Source organism: Protopterus annectens, chromosome 4.part1 (assembly GCF_019279795.1).
Source record: "Protopterus annectens isolate FY-2018-M chromosome 4.part1, PAN1.0, whole genome shotgun sequence".
In the NCBI taxonomy this organism is placed as follows: Eukaryota; Metazoa; Chordata; order Ceratodontiformes; family Protopteridae; genus Protopterus; species Protopterus annectens.
Genome location: NC_056734.1, coordinates 559103846 through 559123813, shown reverse-complemented (window position 1 = coordinate 559123813; position 19968 = coordinate 559103846). Strand labels below are relative to the sequence as shown.

At 41.6% G+C, this 19968-nt stretch overlaps 1 protein-coding gene across 1 annotated transcript in view; it reads left to right on the top strand.

Annotated features, from left to right (window-relative positions):
• The window catches only part of SGPP2 (sphingosine-1-phosphate phosphatase 2), a 1416879-nt gene that overhangs the window by 333942 nt on the left and 1062969 nt on the right, over positions 1–19968 (top strand). Inside the window, exon 2 of the mRNA XM_044070367.1 lies at positions 6349–6507. Within this exon, the coding sequence (XP_043926302.1) occupies positions 6349–6507 (159 nt within the window). The remainder of the gene's footprint in view (positions 1–6348; positions 6508–19968) is intronic.

Genomic DNA, 19968 nt, shown 5'->3' with positions numbered 1-19968 from the left:
ATGTTATCAGTGGTGAAATTCTTCTCCAATGATCTCCCTTCACCCCTTTTGAAATGAGGGAGATTTTAGAGAAATCAGATGTTGTTCCAACTTGGCAACCCTTCCTTAGTCCCTTGTATGCAGGGAGATTCAGCAGGACTGAGGTGGCATCACTCCATCATGTCTGCAGCTCAGTGTGTGAAGGATGTCACTCTTCCATCAGTACTGTGGTCACAGTGGCAGATGGCATGTTAGCAGTTGCCTACTTCCCACCATTTGGAGGGTGTCATTGATGTTCTTCATCTCACATTGCTGCAGTCCTTACTTATGGGTAGTCCGCTGTCCTCAGTCGGCCCGAATACCAAAGTATTAGGCTGACGTCGGTCATGGGCGCTCAGAACTGACATCAGAGCGTCAGGGTATAAAAGCGCATGACCGACGTCATATCCCCAGTCTTTTTTGCCGCATGGTCCGATGCAGAAGCAGCGTTGCGAGTGCCGTTCGGCGTTCTGAAATTTTCGAATTCTGAGTTTCAGACCGAAACCAAGTTGGGCTAAGTACCCCGTTGGGGAATATTTTGTTTTTTCTTGCCTCAGTTAATTCTGGATGTCAGAAAAAGTGAATAATTGTATTTCTTGTGGGAAACAGATACCGCATAGGGATTATCACTCTCTTTGCATTCCTTGTTTGGGACCGGACCACGACGTAGTCGGGTGTCGGTTTTGTGCTAGGTTTAATAAGCGCACTATAAAAAGGTTAGATTGTGCTAGGTTAGTCTTTGGTAAGCGGTGTAATTATAATATGCCGTCGGATCCTCCGACGCCCGCTTCCACGAAGAAGCGCAAAGACAAATCCTTGAAACCTAGACAGGTTGATTCGTCCGTTTCGGACGCCGGTCCTGCAGAAGCTACAGTAGAGCAGGGGGATCCGGCTGAAGTTTCTGTTGAGTCTCAGGGGGAAACTTTGATTTTGCAGGATGTGGCCTCCCAGGAGTCAGGTCAGGCTGAAGGGGCCTCTCAAGTTACTGTTCTCCCTTCTATGCCTAAGGTGGTTAGGCCTTCTGCTTCTATTCCTAAGGCTTCTTCTAAGGGCAGGTCTGTTTTGCCTTCCTCTGGTGTCCCTCCAGGTACTTCAGGGTCTGTGCCTAAAAAGCACATGCTTAAAATGGCAGAAGATTTGATTACTTTAATTAGAGGTTCTATGCCCCCTCCTGATAAGAGGCCCAGGGTGGAGCCAGAGTTGGAAAGTTTGGATCAGGCCTCAGATGACTCAGAGTCTTCTGCTGAAGATATTCTAGATTTTCCTCCTTATTCGGATTCTGATGCAGAGGATTCCACTCCTTCTGCTTCTCCTCCAGAGGATTTTTCATTTTCAGAAACTCTGCATTCCATGAGGGAGCATTTTAAGTGGGAAGGACAGGATTTCTCTGATTCAAGGAAGAGGCTTAGGGAATTCTTGTTTTTACCACAGCATAGACCCTTGGCTATACCTCCTGTTTTGGATGTTGTTCAAGATGTTTTCTCGGAGGCTTCCCTTAATCCAGATTCTTTGCCTCCTGCGCCAGTTAAACCGGACAGATATTACAGGGTGCCTGAGGCTCATAAATATCTGTATAAGAGTCCTAGGGCGGACCCAGAAACTATTAGTCAGGGGCCTAAGGGTGTTAGAGCCTCTGTTGTAAAGAATCCGGTTCCTCTAGATAAGGAAGCTAGAGCTTTGGATAGATGGGGTAAGAAGGTGTATACCTCTTCTACTGTAGCAATGAGGGCTTTAAATTGCCAGTTTCATATGTTGAAGTATCAGAATTTCCTCCTTTCTCAGCTAAAATCTAAAGTGGATGCTTTGGCAGAGGGCATAGAGTGTAAAGATTTGCAGGATTTAGTACATGTCTCTGAACAGGTGGGTAAGCATTCTTTGCAGTGTGGTTTTGATGCTGTGCAGGCCTCTTCTAGGGTGGCTGCCACTGGTTCAGTTCTTCGCAGGCACGCCTGGCTTAAGGATCAGAATTTGTCCGAGCATGTTAAAACTAGAATTCTGGATGCCCCTTTACAGTCTGAAGTTTTGTTTGGTCCCCCTGTGGAGTCGGTTTTGAAGAAAATGGAAGACAAGGCTAAGTCTATGCAGACTGTTAAGGATTTTTTGCAGGTGCAACCTCCAAAGTTTAGTAGAAATTGGCCTACTAAGGGGTGGACCTACCCTTCTTCTGTTTCTCAATCTAGGGGTAGATCTAGACGTGGCAGGGGCAGAGCTCACAGTACATTCAGGCCTAGAACTTGGAGTTCGCCTGCACAATCTGCAGGTGAGGGCAGGGGCCAGTCCTTTCGTAAACAGGCCCAATGACCTGCATTTTCAGCTGCCAGATTCTTCTTGCCTGGCAGCTCCTTTGGGAGGAAAGTTAGCACTCTTCAAGCAAAACTGGCTTTTAGTCACCCAGGACAAATGGGTATTGGACATTATAAACCGAGGTTACAAGTTTTATTTCCATACATTGCCTCCTTTCAAAGGCATGCCAGACGTTCCTCCTCGGCAAAGGATAGAGGCTCACAAGCAGATTTCTTTGCTTCTTCAAATAGGAGCTATACAGCCAGTTCCTCTGTCAGAAGTGGGACTAGGATTTTATTCTCGCCTGTTTCTAGTACCAAAGAAAGGGAACACGTGGAGACCAATTTTGGATTTATCTATCCTCAACACTTATCTGGACATTCCAAAGTTCAAAATGTTGACGTTACAACAGCTTTTACCTCTGTTGGGAAAAGATCACTGGATGGTAACTCTGGATCTCAAAGAGGCTTATCTTCATGTTCCTATCAGGCCCAGTTGCAGGAGGTACCTGTGTTTTCGGGCTGGTAATTTACATTATCAGTTCTCTGCATTGCCCTTTGGCTTATCTACTGTGCCCAGAGTGTTCACAAAGGTTCTGGCTCAAGTGATAGCCTTTTTCAGGTTAAGAGGAATACAGATTTATCCTTATTTGGACGATTGCCTGATTATTGCACAACACAAGGACGAACTTCTTCATCATCTACAGTATGTGATGGTAGTGTTAAGATGCCTAGGGTATTCTGTGAACGAAACAAAGTCCAGTCTAGTACCCTCTCAGGACATGTGCTTTCTGGGTGTGAGACTGAATACAGCTTCCCAGATGGCCTTTTTGACCCCGGACAAACAAAGAAGCCTTTCTCTTTATTTCCATCAAATGTCTCTACAGTCCAGGCTGACTGCAAGGACAGTCCTTCAAGCCTTGGGGTTCATGGCATCTTGTATTCTGGTGCTTCCCAATGCCAAACTGCATATGAGGAAGCTTCAATGGTATCTCAAAAATGTATGGACACAACACTGCCAAGATCTAGACACTGTCATTCCAATAATACCTTGCATTCAGAAGGAATTTTTGTGGTGGGCTCAGGAATGTCACCTAAACAAGGGACACTCTGTGACCCGACCAGAGGCGAGTCAGATTTTAATGACAGATGCCTCGGACAAGGCTTGGGGAGCACACCTCAATGGAAAATGGGTGCAAGACACGTGGCCTGTCAGACTTCAACATTTGCATATCAACTTGAAGGAGATGTTAGCAGTTCAATTTGCATTGATGGCTTTCAGGGATTTACTTCACCCAGGACAGGTGTTGATTCAAACAGACAACACTACTGTCATGTGGTACATCAACAAGCAAGGGGGAACCCATTCGTACCCTCTTTGCAGGCAAGCGATGATTTTGTGGGACACTGCTCTCAGTTTACAACTCAATCTTCAGGCAAGGTTTCTACCAGGAGCACAGAACTCCTTAGCAGATGTGTTGAGCAGACAAATTGTGGATCCTCACGAGTGGAAACTGGATCCTCATGTGTTTCAAAGGTTGACAGTGTTATGGGGGACTCCAGACATAGATCTGTTCGCTTCTCCACTAAATTACCAGTTGCCAAAGTTTTGCACAAAAATGTTTCATCCCACAGCTTGGAAGGTGGATGCTCTAAACTAATACTTTGTTGAAGCACCTTTTGATTTAATTATAACATTCAGTCGTCTTGGGTACACACCTCCCATCAGTTAGAGACTCTGCTTAACCCCAAATGAAGTTCAGCTGTCCTAGTAAGATTTTTCTGACATCTACTCAGTTGCCTGCTACAACAAAAGCCATGATTTGCAGAGAGCTTACAAAGCATCAAAGGCATCTCATTGTTGAAAGGTATCAGGAGAGGGGTACAACAAAAATTTCCACAGCATTGGATATACCATGGAACACAGTGAAGACAGTCATCAAAAAGTGGAGAAATATGGGACAACAGTGATGTTGCAAACAACTAGACGTCCCTCCAAAATTGATGAAAAGGCAAGATGAAAACTGGTCAGGGAGGCTGCCAAGAGACCTACAGCAACACTGAAGGAGCTGCAGGAATTTCTGGCAAGTACTGGTTGTGTACTACATGTAACAACAGTCTCCCGTATTCTCCATATGTCTGGACTATGGGGTAGGGTTGCAAGACGGAAGTCTTTTCTTACAAAGAAAAACATCCAGGCCTGGCTAACATTTGAAAAATGATACTAAAGCATGTGGGAAAATGCGTTATGGTCTGATGAGACCAAGGTTGAACTTTTTAGCCACAATTCCAAAAGGTAGGTTTGGCGCAAAAACAAAACTTCACATCACCAAAAGAACGCCATCTCCATGATGAAGCATGGTGGTGGCAGTATCATGCTTTGGGGTTGCTTTTCTTTAGCTAGAACTGGGATTTTTGTCAAGGTGGAGGGAATTTTGAACAGTTTATATACCAGTCACTTTTGGCCCAAAACCTTCAGGAGTCTGCTAGAAAGCTGAAGATGAAGAGGAATTTCACCTTTCAACACGGCAATGACCCCAAGCATACATCCAAGTCAACCAAATAGTGGCTTTATCAGAAGAAAATTAAAGTTTTGGAATGGCCCAGCTACAGCCCAGACCTAAATCCAATAGAAAATCTGTGGGGTGACGTGAAGATGGCTGTGCACAAGAGATGCCCTCGCAATCTGACAGATTTGGAGTGCTTCTGCAAGAAAGAGTGGACAAATATTGCCAAGTCAAGATGTGCCACGCTGATAGACTCCTACCTAAAAAGACTGAATGATGTAATTAAATCAAAAGGTGCTTCAACAAAATATTAGTTTGAGTGTGCACACTTATGCAACCAGCTTATTGTACGTTTTTTTTTTTTTTTATTTTTCCCCTAACAGATTGGTTTGTTTTTCAATTGAATTGTGAATTGTACAGGTTCTAGGTCACATTAAAGGTGGGAAACGTTTATTTTGGTCTCATTTTTTATCTTAAAAACCTGGCATTTTACAGGGGTGTGTACACTTTTTATATCCACTGTACATGCCCTCCTCAATGCACATGTAAGCAAATGTAAGTGAAGGTATTGTCACCCTTGCAGGCAGCATCTCTGCATGATCCCTGGTCTCCAGTTGGGATTCTGCCATGTAAGTGTATTCAGGTGCATGACCCCCTGAATAGAGGCAAGCTGGCCTGTATTCCCTCTGCTCCCCCATGCCATCTTGGCAGAGCAACTTTCTAATCAAACTTAGGTCATCTGGGTTATAGGATGGGATGTCCTGAAACCTGTACTAATCTTGGCAACTCCAGAAACTGTAACTGCAACTGCAAATATGTTTGGTATTATGATTCCGACCTTTGCTGTGTGCTATTTATTTTGTTAGAGTATTTTTTTCAGCAACAAAGTTATACCTCGCCTGTCTTTAGTGTGCTTAATGTCACATAACAGAACTGCCTGTGTTTATCAGATGACCCAGCTGACTCTTTGGCGTGCTTTTGATAACAGTAACCCTCTGGGAAGGAAAATAAAAGGTGCATCTAAAACAGTATAAGCAACAGAGCATGTCTGAAACTGGTACACCATTTCCTTCCCAGCACAGAGTAATTTTGAGTGTGCATTGTCACTTTGTGTTTTAGGGGAAGATAGAATGATCCAAACAATTTGGCCATGTTTAGGACTCATTCTGCATTCAGTTTGTGTACACTATGTACCAGGAGTTCACCATCTCAGAGGTACTGGTTTGTCCCGCTAGTAGCTGTCAACAAATAGCCATAGTTAAATGTCCTTTCCAAACAGTGCTTACTTTTGCCTCCCAGTTCATTTTTAATCCTTGGTTCAAATGGCAACCCAACTACTGCATTAGTGTAACACCTCCTCAGTCTTTGGAAGGAGCTTGTAAGTAGAATTCATGCTTACTTGGATTTTGATTACTTAGGTCTTTGCAAGAAAGTTATTGAAATGCATTATTATAGATCAAAATAAAAAAAATACAGTATACTTTACGTCACCCTCTGTTATTGCAGGAATTAATTCTCTTGTGTTTTGTGTTCTTTTACAGATTTCTACACAACGTTATGTAGTAAAGAATTATTTTTTCTATTACCTCTTCCAATTCGCAGCTGCTCTTGGAAATGAAATTTTCTATATCACCTTTCTGCCATGTACCTATTGGAATTTTGATCCATATGTATCCCGAAGACTGGTTTACGTATGGGCAGTAAGTATTTATTTATTTTATTTTTATTTTACATTTGTTGACCGGGCTAGTCTGGCTGGATACATGTCCATTTTCAGCAGAGGCCCGAGGAGAAAAGCTCCACTAAATACTAAGTACATTACAAAATATTACAAATGTTTATAAGTAACAAATTAGAAAATCATAACATCACACAGAATGCAAGATAGATTCAGGAGAAGCACATTTCGATGAGCAGTTAATACCATATTAGCAATTTTACATAGAATGTACCTAGGTCGATTAGTACTGTAAAAGGAGAAGAAATAAGACAGATACTAATAGGAAGAGTGAAGGAGAGATGTAGTATGAGAAAGAAAAAGGTTAGCCTGGTGTACTGCAGAAACAAAGCCAATGATTTAGGTAGTATATTAGGTAGTAAGTATATTATTGTCTTTTTTTTTTTTCAGCTATGTAACATTTTTGAACATTGGGAGGGCATAATAAAAATCTCATAACCAGAATGAAGCATTCAGGTTTTGTGGATTAATCTGTGGGCAGGATTATCAAGACTTTAGGCAGAAAAAAGTTGCTGAAATATTGTCATGCTCTTCTGGCTTTGGTAAACTCTGTTTGTACTTAGCGCTAATTGAGCTGTTTTCAAAGTACGCTCCTTCCACTAAGCAAGTGTTCAAGATCGTAACTTCAGTCAGCTTGTTTACTCTTTGTTAATTGCTAAAATAATTACATACAGTTTTGTATTGTAAACCAGAATTCGTGTTTTGTTTTTTATCTTTGTTAGAGTTTCAGTATACCAGATATTTATCCAAGCATATTCAAATTATATTAACTCTTCTGTTACTAATCAGGTCTTACCTTTTAACACTTGACTTTTGACACCTACTACCTTATTTTTCATAGTGTAACTGAAGGCACCATTTTGTATGGCAGAAAGTGGGAAAAGTAACAGGGAAGTGGTAGCATTTGTGGCATGGTTTCCATTTCTATTATTTTGTGAATAAGGAACCTTGAAACTTTCAATAGTTTTCAGTCAAGGAACTGTGCGTAACTGAGGTATACTGGATATTTTGGTTAGAAGAAAAAAATATAGCAGTTATCAGTCGAAACAGAATTCTTGATTCTTATTCAATGAAGTGTTTAAGCAGATAACACCACTCATGCATGTAGAGGCACATGTAAACAAAGACATACGCATCCACACACACACATACAGATCTCAGTCAGACTTGCATAACTAATTCTCACACACAAGGTCTTATAAGCTGCTAGCTTGTTTCTCCTTGACTGAATCTGGTACAGCTGTCATGATGTAGATGAGCACCTGGACTTCACAGTAGCTGTGAAGTCGTAGTGCTTCTCTGTTTCATGGTAGCTGGACCAGATCCTGATACTGCTGTCGCACTGACATTGTGATAACACTGCATTTTTGTGACAGCAGCTTCAAGAAAAACAGAACCAGAGTGGAAAATTGTAAGCAGAAGACAAATTACATTTCTTTTGTTTGTATTATTCCTTTCCACTTTTTTTTTTTTGTTTTTATTTTTAAGCAACTACAGCTTAAAAAAAAGTGTAAGCAGAGGACAGACGATCTAACTTTTCGGCTGCCTTTTGTTTATATTTTCCTCTCCATTCTTTAAGCACCTGTATCTTTCCAAAAAAGTGTAATGAGAGTGGAAATACAAGAGGAAGACTGCTTACTTTTTACTTGTTTTCTGCTTGAACTTTTCCAGTCTTTTTTTTTTAATCCACTTTTAGCACTTTGGAAAGCAAATGGTTGCTGGACAAAGTTTTTAGCCATGACTTATTGATTTTGAACCATGAATGGGTGCATTTGTGTTTCTCTGAGCTGTTCTAAATGTCCTGCTTTAAAATGCTGAGTGACCAGTAAGTATTTCACGTGCTCCAAGACCATTTTCTATTCAGGCTTGTTATATTGAATTAAAGTTTCTTGCATTATGTGTAAATGGGAGATGGCCTAGTAGAGTAGCTTGATCTTGTCCTCTCTGTGCACACGCACACAGACCCAAACACAGACATGCATACACACATGAGCGCACACACTTTCCAGTAAGAATAAGGGCCATTTTAGAGTTCCTAAATTAAACTAATAAATCCTGTTTTTGTCCTGTTTATTTGCAAAATATTGCTTCTAGTTATCTAGTAAGGTATGTTGAATAGACTCCTATTTCTCTACATACACTGTTTCTGAGAATATATATTCCATAAAATTGTGACAGCTATAGGTGACCTTCTCAGTAAATGGCTACTCAATAAGATAGCAACTTAAATCCCCAAAGACTACTGCAAAAATACATGCGAGGTAGAGTGTATGGTGGTGAACTTCCCGGTTTACCCTGTAGCCAGGAAAGGACGAGTAGCTGATTCTTTAGCGAATTTTTCAGTGTGTGCACATTACTTACTAAGGCTGCTTGGAGAATTCTCAGCAGCAATATCTAGAATTTTTCTATAGCCCCAAAGGATGGCCTTCCTCACAAAGAGAAGGTAGTGATTGGAAAATACCAGTATTAGCAACAGGCCATGGACGATCATAGAGTAGTTATTTATTATTGTAGACCCACATGGCTTTTAAATTATCACTACACCATGGTTTTATATAAAGAATTTGCCAATGTAGCCTCTAGTTTTATGGGTAGATGCCCCATTAACCTTTCCCCAAAAACAAAGATTTGCTTGTAAATTTTTATGGCTAAGCTGTGTGGTATAGGTTCATAGGTTGGTACTAGGCTATCAGCCCTAGGGCCTATACAAGCCTAGCTATAACAATTCCCTGGCTATTTCTTCCCACATTATTTACTTTCCTGGACCCCTGTCTAGCAGGGCGACTGACGTGATCCCTGGGGTGAATTTCCTTTCTCCCATCCAATCGTCAAGGTTCCTCTTGAAGAGGTCCAAAGAGGCATTCTGCTTGACATGTATGGGCAATCTATTCCAGAGCCTGGGGAGTCTCTGGGTGAGGAACCTACCCGTCCAGCATGTTTTGTTTATTGTGATGACAAGGTTTAGATCCCTGGAGCGTGTAGCTCTGAGGGATTGGGATTTCTTTAAGTGTAGCATGTCCAACAGCTCTGGGTTTGACATGGCCTTGTATGTTAAGCAGAGATCGCCTCTGAGTAGACGATATGTGACAGAGTATAGCTGGAGTTTTTTAAGATGGTCAGCGTAGGACATCTGCTTTAGGCCTGTGATTCTTTTAGTGAGGTATTTCTGAGACCTTTCCAGTTGTTGCAGATGTCTTGAGAGGTACATACCAAATGGGGTGTTGTATTCTATAATGGGTCTAATGAGGGATGAGTACAGTGGGACAATGACCTCCTTTTTTCTGGATGAAAAGCCCTTCATGATGAGGTGTGCCACATGGAAGGATTTCCTGACTGTTGTGGCGATGTGGTTATCGAAGTTGAGACCACTGTCCACCTGTGTCCCTAAGTCTCTTATCACACTTTCTGTGTTTAGTGTACTGCCACCTATATGGTAATTCATGGATACATGTTTTTTCCCAAAGGGGATAACAATACATTTCTTGGCATTGAGCTTGAGCCCATGGCTCTGGCACCAAGCATCTGTTTCTGTAAGGCCCTTTTGTAGAGTATCCACATCATTTGGGGATTCAATAATGGCTCCCCGTTTGCAGTCATCTGCAAACTTTGTTAGCCAGAGTCCCTTAGTGTTGACCTGTACTTCAGAGAAGTAGATGCCAAACAAGAGCGGCCCCAGGACTGAACCCTGAGGTACTCCACTTGTCACTTGTCTGGAGCTGGATTTGGAGTCGGCTACTTTTATAGTGTGGGTTCTATCAGTAAGCCATTTAGCAACCCATTGGGTGACATAGGGATTAATGCCCAGCTTAGTAAGTTTATCTATGATTCCAGAGTGGGGGGTGGTGTCAAAGGCCTTGGCAAGGTCTAGATAGGTTGTGTGGACCACCTTACCCTTGTCCATGGCTCTGGAGACTGATTCAAAGAAGTCAGTCAGGTTCAGGAGATAAGATCGGCCCTTCACAAACCCAAACTGGGTGGGATCCAGTGTTTGAAGGTTGCCAGTGTCTTTGTTTATAAGTTCTATGATAATACGCTCCATGGCCTTACAGATAAGGCTTGTCAGACTGATGGGACGGTAGTTTCTGGGATCCAAGGTGGATCCCCCCTTGTGGATTGGGATAACTGTAGCTCTGCGCCACTCAGTGGGCACGAAACCTGAGGTGAGGCTATGATTAAACATGACACTTAGGTGAGGTGCCAGTTCATATTGTAGTTCATGTAGTACACAGCCTGGGATGTCATCTGGTCCCATGGATGCTGTATTCTTGGCTTTAGAGTGTGCGTTTTGTACCTGTGTGGCCGTTATTACTGGAATTTGGCAATCTTCCGGTATTGAGATGGGGCCATTTAGGGGGTGAGAGGGGGGTGAAGTTGGCACTGAATCGATCTGCCAGGATATTGGCAATATCCTTCGGATCAGTATATTTAATGCCATTCTGTTTTAGCTCAGAGCAGATCTGAGCATTGCCATTTAGATTCTTGACATAGTTATAGAATGCTTTGTGGTTGTCTTTGGAATCTTTGGCAATTTTATTTTCGTAACTAGCTTTGGAGGATTTTATGAGGCATCTCAGTTTCTTACTGAGGCTAGTAAGGGAGTTTTTTGCATCCTGAGATTTTCCTCTTTTCTGCAAAAGTTTCTTCCTTTTGTTGTAAAGTTTGTTTATGGCAGGGGACCACCAGATTGGCTTCCTTTTTTTGGATGAGAGCATTTTGGTTCTATTTGGGATGGCACGATTCATGCATGAGTGGATGTGCTCGTACAGTGCCTTAGTGTAGGATTCAGCAGTTGAACTTTCAGTTCCCGTCTGCATGGGTGTCATGAAGTTTGTCACTTCTGACTTGAGTAGCATGAAGTTGGCTTTGGAGAAGTTTTTTATGGTGGTTTCTTTACTGGGGGTGGGGTGGCATGTGGATGTTAAGGGTGATTAGCTTATGGTCAGACCTGACTAACGAGGGGTGACCATAGGTATGGAGCATTGATTTCCCATGTTGGTAATGACCAGGTCTAGGATATTGGAGCCCTGGTGGGACTATGGATTAGTTGATCCAGGGCATTGGAATTTATGAATTCCAAGAACCGTTGCGCAAAGGTGTTGGGACATAAGTAGTTTTCCCAGTTAATGGCAGGGTAGTTAAAATCACCCAGTATTAGGGTGTTTGGTTATATCTTAATATTTTCCAGTATGTTTAGAAAGGTGTAGTGAGAATCTTGGGGTATGGTGGGGGATCTGTAGCAAGCTACAATTTGGATTGCAGTCTTACCTAGTGTTAGTTGCACTTGGAGAATTTCAGACACATTGTGTTGGCCAACTAGCCTGGTGGTGAGAATATCCTTGGTGAATATTGACACTGCTCCACCTTTAGTGTTTCGTATATGTTTAGCATAGAGAGAAAATCCTGACTATGACCCAGATCACCTTAAAGAGAATGAGTGTATGTGTTGATGGCTAATCTATTTTGGGGGGAAGGGGCAAGTGGTTGTGGTTGACCAACTGCCACCATGAAAATGGTGGTTTCTAAGGCACAAACTGGGGGAATGGTTTTGGCACTGCCAGTCCCAGTGACAGCAGTAGTCATCACATTGCATGGTTAGAAGTGTGTGCACAACCAAGGAGGGCATAGGAGGTGCTGCAGTGTGACATAGTTGTTGTATCATCCACCAGAGGAGGGTTAAGGATTTCTCATAGACAAATCCTTATTGGTATGGTACAGGAAAGGGCCCAGACCACTGCCATGGCTCCTTTATGACAGTCCCTGTCATTTCTCACCCTTTTACTGAGGATTCCCCAGTGATAGGGAATGAGTGGACTTGTGTTGGGGAGGGGTCCTTAATAATCAATAGGCAGAGAGTGAAAAGGGATATAGGAACAGTTTTAATTTATGTCTGTTGGGCAAGGCTTTGGATTTAATAAAGCTGTTAAAAAAACTAGCAACAGTTCCATTGGTCTGGCATATTCTGAATGCTTACAATCATCTCCTAGAAACTGCAAAGTCCTTAAAATGCCTAGGCCTTTGGCTAGACCAGAACACCAGTTTCCAGTATCACATTGGAAGTACAAAAAATAAAAAAAGCTAACCTTCCAAAACTATTAATTCTGGTCATGGAAAAGTGCACACATGAAGCAGAAAAGCTGTAGAGAAGAGAAGGGAATTGAACAAGCATGGTTAAAATGCTAGCTTTCTAATGAGGATAAACTCACATCTTATATCTTCCATTAATACATGTACTTTTATCAGAATGACCTTATGAAAAGAACATCACTATTCGCCATTAACAAAAGCTAATCGGCATCTTCCCAAAGTGAGTGTGGACATCCTCCTAGTTTCTCTTTGTTCAGTTCAGATTGCTAGAAGTTTCCTTTGTTTAGCAGGTATATTCTCCCATGGAAGGCCCCACATGTAATCTCCACTTGCTTCCCTCAAATGGCCATTATCTGCAAACTTTTCTCATGAAACATGTTGTTGTTGTGCCTTTCGGCTTTTCCCAGTTAGGGGTCGCCACAGCGGAACTCCGGTCCGCTAATGATTGGTAGTTGATTTTTACGTGCCGAGTTACCAGCCCTGACGCACAACCTTCAACGAAGGTACACCCATTCACGCATGTCTCCACTCAGAAGACGCTCTAGCTGAGAATCAAACCGGACAGTGTGTTACTGTGAGGCGACAACGCTACCGCAGCACCACCACCGCGGGTAAACTTTTCTCATGAAACTAAAAAACTTAAATATATATATATATATATATATATATATATATATATATATATATATATATATATATATATATACATATACACGGCAGTGATCATAGTTTCCATGTTTCCATGTACATGGAATCACTTACCTGTCTTAAACATCTGGTTAGATACTCAGAATTCCATATTAAAATTGAAAGACATTTCCATAATGAAAGATAATGCAATTGCTTAAAACAAATTTGCATTCCATAACAAGCCACACATTGCTGTTTTATTTCAGTACTTTAAATGCTGCATCTTTACAGCTTATCTGCTATACTCTTTAGCAGTCGGTAGAATTTTCTAGCTATCGTTTGAACCTGCTTTCAACATTACTGTATGCTACCCATTATATCTCAAGCAGTAAGAGAGCACATACAGCATCCGTGTTAGCTTTCTCTGTATATTGCTTAATTTTGTAATTTCCTTGCATATTTTTTATTAGATCAAAGCTTGTATATATTGCCAAATAGAATTATTCACTATAAACTGTACAAGTTATTTACCATTTGATATTATATACTTTGTAGACATACTGCAGTAATCATTAAATTTATTACTTCATTTCTTTTTGATCCATGGATACTGTCCAGGTTGAGCCTGAAAGGCCCGTTAGGATCAGTGTTCTATTGCATTAAACCAGGGATGTAGCCAGAAACTTCCATTTTGTACTCTTTTTATTGATGTGGTGAGAGAAGACATGCAGGTGACAGAGCTTGTGTCTCTTTAAATCTTTTTGGTCAATTAAGGTGTTTGTTAATTACACTAATTGATTTTATAAAAAATATTTAAGGTGCAACCAGCACTATGCATTTATTCCTTTGATGCAGCTTCTCCAGTCTCTGTGTTGGTTTGTCTACATGCAGGTGACAGAGCAAGATGCACAGGACAGGAAGAAATGCAAACAGATAATCTGCTGTAGTGTCCCCTAACAGGAGCAGCTGAAAGAAAAAAGAAGACAACTTTTTACTGCCTCCTAACCGATCTGACATTTTAAACAATGGGCACCTCTTTCAAATTGCTGCCTCCCCAGCGTTTACTAAATGTACACATCAAATTTCAGTGTTTCCCCCTAAAACTATTCTTGTCTGCAAGCAAATTATGTACCTGTTGTTAGAGGCATTACTTTAGACAACTGTAGTCATAATATAGAATGAAAAAGCTACAATGTTTCTGAGTGATGCAAATAAGAAACGTACTCTATAGAATACAAAGTGTATGCCTAGCTACACCCCTGCTTTAAACATAATTAAATAAATACTCTGATCCTAATCTTAAGAAATACTGCAGTTCGAACCCAGAAGCCAGTCTGTAGGCTATTATAGCAATAACCCATGCCTGGGTGTGGGTAATGCTGGATTACCCACGGTTGGTGTGATTTGGTCACGAGGGCGAAGCCCGAGTGGCCAAACAAAGACAACTGTGGGTAAATCCAGCATTACCCACACCCAGAAGTGGGTTATTGCTATTATACAGTGACATTATTTAAGAAAAAGTCAATAATCATAATATAGCGATTCTGCCAGCAGATAAGGGTGGAGCAGTAGTGATTCTCAATATGGATTATTACATTAATGAGAGGCTACGACAATTATCAGACAGGAAGTGTTACATGCAAATGGGTCAAGATCCAACTTTGAATTTTAAAAAAGATATTGACTCATTCCTTCATTTGGCAGTTGAGGAAGGTATTATTACTTCCAACACAGCCCAACATCTTACTATAACAGACCCACAAAAGCAAGTTCTTTATTTACTTCCCAAGATCCACAAATCTATTACCAAACCACCAGGTAGACCTATTGTTGCTGGTATGGGCTCACTTACTGAACCACTTTCTGTGTTCCTCACAGATCAATTGAAACCACTACTTAAGCAAGTTAGAGCCAGGATACAAGATACAACTCAATTCTTACAAATCATACAGGATACTCAGTTAGAACCCCATTGGTTAATGTGTACACTTGATGTTAAATCCTTGTATACCAGCATACCCCATTGGGCGGGATTACAGGCCTTACAGTTCTGGTTAGAGAAAACAAATCTCTATTCCCCTGGTTTCAATACCCTCATTATCTGTATGGCAGAACATATACTTAATAAAAAATGTCTTTTACTTTCAGGGACAATGTTATTGGCAACTTCAAGGAACTGCTATGGGTGCATCTTTTGCCCCTATCTACGCCGATCTATTTATGGCATATCTGGAGGAATGTCTCATATATAATCCACTACACAATATATACTTGGTGGAAATTGATATATGGCGTCAATATTTGGACGATTGCTGGATGGTGTGGCGTGCTGACATTACATATCTGAATGAGTTTGTAGAGTTTATAGAGTACTTGAATGACAACATCTGGGGTATACAATTTACTGTAACGCCTGATTTACATAAGATTGATTTTCTGGATGTAACAGTATATAGAAACCATGATCATACATTGAGCACCAAAATTTACAGAAAATATCCAAAATACAACACGCTACTACATGCATCTAGTATGCACCCACGCCACACCATCCATAATATACCCAAATCACAGTTCCTTAGAATTAAATGCATTAGTTCTAACCATACTGATTTTCAGGAAGCCAAAACAGATCTTACAAATAGATTCTTAGAAAGGGGATATAACTTTTTTGATATCCACTCTGCCAGCACATGGTCTGATAAACAAGAAAGAAACACATTACTACATTACAAGGTATCGCCGGAAACAACACAAACAGATAGTCTTAGATTTGTTACTACATATGGCAGAAATCACAGTACCATTAGAAACATTCTGGATGATAATTGGAATATTTTATTAGCTAATAATCATCTCAGGGAAATAGTGGGACCCAGATGTCAATTTTCTTATAGGAGAGGTAGAACTCTGGGTAATCTAAACTTATCCAGATTTAGAATCTGATGTCACTCTGTCTTCTGCCCCCCTCCCCGAGGACCTTTTCTTCAGGGATACCCTGCATAGAATGAAGGAGACTTTCAGTTGGGAAATCAAACAGTTATCACAGGCTCATAATCATCACAGGGAGCTGTAAAGTTTGCCTTCTCATGGGCCATTGGATATCCATCCTGTACACGTAGTATTGGGTGATGTCCTTGATGACGCTGCTTTACACCCTGATTTTCTACTCCTTGCTCTTAGAAAACCACAGGTTTTACAGAGTGCTTGACACTCACAAACACCTTTACAAAAATCCAAGACTGACCCTTCTGTAGTCTCCACTGAATCCACAAAAGGTGTACCTAAGGAACCAATAAGACATCCTTGCCTAATGACAGGGAATGTAGCCTATAAGACAGGTTTGGGGAGAAGCTTATACCTCTGCCACCTTAGCAATGCGAGCACTGAATTGCCAATTCCATATGCTAAAAAACCATGAACATCTCCAGGACAAAATTCTAGCCAAGATAGACTCTCTTTTCAGATAGAACCTAATCTAATCTAAGGAAATTCAGAAGACAGCCAGAGAAGCTTTACAAATCTCCTGGCACTCCTTAAAGTGTGGCTATAATGCCTAAGATACTTCTTACAGAGCAGCTGCCTAAGGTTCTGTCATCTGCAGATGACGTGCATGGCTCAGGACCCAACCACTTTCAGATCAGGTTAAGGCTAAATTATCGGATGCTCCACTAGACAAGGAATTTCTTACTGGTCCTCCAGATGAACAAGTTTTTGAAAAGCTGGATAAAAAAGGAAAACAAGTTAAAACTGTGAAAGAATTTAACTGTCTCCATTGCCAAGGTACAATAGGAATTGCCCTTTAAAATCTTGGACTTTTCCCCCTTAGACAAGACAACACAAGGCTTCTTCATGGCAAAAGACCCAACCAATCCAGGAGATAGCAACCAGAACAATCACACAGAACAAGGAGCTCCAAAGAGTCCACCCAGCACAGAAGCCAACTGTGCCTATGTTCAGCCCCATCCTCCCATACCTCTACCCACCACCCACCCACCCCTCCAAGTCTCTGGCTGGAAAACTCTTCCTCTTCCTAACCCAGTGGAAAATCATCACCTGGGACCAGTGGGTCCTCAGCATTATAGAGAAAGGGTAGTTCATCAAGTTCAGAGAGAAACCACCCTTCTTGGGCATTCCAAAACCACCAAAAGAGCAGAAAAGCCTTTTATATCCTATCATCAGGAAACTTCTTCAACAAGGAACCATCCAGTCTGTCTGTCTAGGGGAAGAGCAAAAAGGCTTCTATTCAAGGATTGTTGTAATTCCAAGAAAGGAGGGCACCTGAATGCCCACCTTGGTTAGCTCGAGGCTAAATAAGTTTCTCAACATCCCCAAATTTTTACCTTTCAAAAACTACTGCCTGTAATTTTACAGGATGCCTTCATAGTCACTCTTGACCTAAAAGATACTTTCTTCCATGTTCCCATAGCAGACAGTCACAGAAAGTACCCGCATTTTGAAGTAACAGGCTCTCACTTCCATTTCTGTGCTTTTCCATTTGGGCTATCTACTGCTCCCAGAGTTTTTACAAAATGTTTAACCCCTCTGATAGCACATTGCAGAACTCTGGAGGGGGGGTCATATGTACCCCCCACGTAGATGACTGTCTCATTCAGGGAAAATCCATATCAGAGACCCCAGATGCTTTGCAGATCACCATAGAATGCTTTCAGAAGGTAGATCTCATCTTAAATCTTCAAAAATCACAAACTCCTCCTCAAACAAGGATTCTCTTTCTAGACCCCCCCCTCATAGATCTGGTCCTATAGAAAGCCTTAATTCCCCAGATCAAGATCACTTTCATGACAGGCTGTCTGACCAGTCTGTTTCCAAAGCATCTCATCCTAACAAGGGAGTTCCTGAGGGATACATGGCATCCTGCATTCTCATGATCCTACTTGCAAAGTTACACATAAGAAAACTTCAGTGGTTCTTGAGAAAAATGCTTAGGAACAACATTCCTAACCCATGGAAACCCTACTGCCTCTCCTTCCATAACTGAAAAAGGAACTCCTATGGTAGAAAAACACCATTCAGCAGAACTCAGGGGCAAATTTCTCTTTACCAGAAGCAGACAAGACCACAGACAGTTCAGATGGCACAGAAAGTACAGAGCATTTGGTCTTCTCAGCAAAGAAAATTGAATCTTCTTCTTCTTCTTTCGGCTTTTCCTGGTTAGGGGTCGCCACAGCGGATCATCTGTCCGCTCATGATTGGCAGTGGAGTTTTACAGTGTCGAGTTGCCAGCCCGGCGCCCAACCTTCCACAGAAGTCACACACACGCACACACTCACACCAAGGGCCAATTTGGAGTGTCTAATCCACCTACAGCATGTCTTTGGGATGTGGGAGGAAACCAGAGCACCCGGAGGAAACCCACGCGACCACAGGGAGGACATGCAGACTCCACACAGAAGGCACGCCAGCCGAGGATCGAACTGGAGAACCTCTTGCTGTGAGGTGGCAACATTAACCACTGCACCACCGGAAAATTGCATATAAATCAGAAAGAGCTTCTTACAGCCTTCATGGTCCTAAAAGCTTTCCAACAGAACTCAAAATGGAAAAGATTTTCCATCTGGTGTCACAGGAAGAACACCAGACTTTCTCAGGCCAGCATTAACTCAGTCTTGCAGTACTTGTCAGGCCTGTTTAGATGACAAATTTTCTATTCCAGCATTAAAGTATATGCATCTGACATATCAGCTTGCTTGCATGGTGCACCACCTATCTTCTCACATCCACACATGAAACTTTTTCTGAAAGGGGTGATTTACTTGAGAATACCCAAAAGGAACTGCATTCCCTGCTTAGGATCTAAATTATGTGTTAGAAAAAGTTTACTGTCAAAATTTTCAAAATTTAAAAAAAAAATAAGTTCGGAACATTGAATGGAATGTTGAATGTCATCAGTTCACAATGTCGAATCTGCTGAACGAATTCATCAGATTCAACATTTTCAATGAACATCAAATGTGATGTCTGTATAGGAACTAAGGTAAGTTGAACTCCTATACCTCACATCACATTTTTGCAAGGGGCAAGTCCTTTGCACCCCCTCCCCCCACACCCCCTGCTAACTATATATTCCAACTCCAATATTGCACTACAGTGAGGAAAGGGATGAATGTCCCAATCTGCTCAGCAACACAGGATTTTCCAACTGCAGAGTATCCCCATTCATCACTTTGATAGTAAAGCATTAGAAAAGCTAACCTTGCTGCACCCTTCAAACCTGCTGCCACTGACCCTTTAAAGATGCTCACCTGGGTGACCAACTTTTTTATAGATGTCACATCAGCCAGGAGAGCCTCAGAGTTACAAGCTCTCATGTGTAGAGAACCATTCACTGTCTTTCACGGTATAGAGTAACCCTCAGAACAAACCCATCTTTTATGCGTAAGGTGTTATAGGACCAGGCTATATACAAACCAGTCTTCTAAATCCATAGAACAGGGCAGAGCAAGTCCTCCACTCCCTGGATGTGCACAGATAAATCAGGTACTATCTAAACAGGACCAAAACCCATAATAGAGCAGAGCAAGTCTTGTTGGTTTTCACAGAAGGTAAACAGGCAAACCTGTCTCCAAACAAACCATTTCAAAATGGATAGCAAACTGCATTAAGTTCTGTTGCTTACATCATGGAAAAGATTACGTAGGTGCATTAAAGCCATTCCACCAGGCATGAGGCAATTATCACTGTTTTA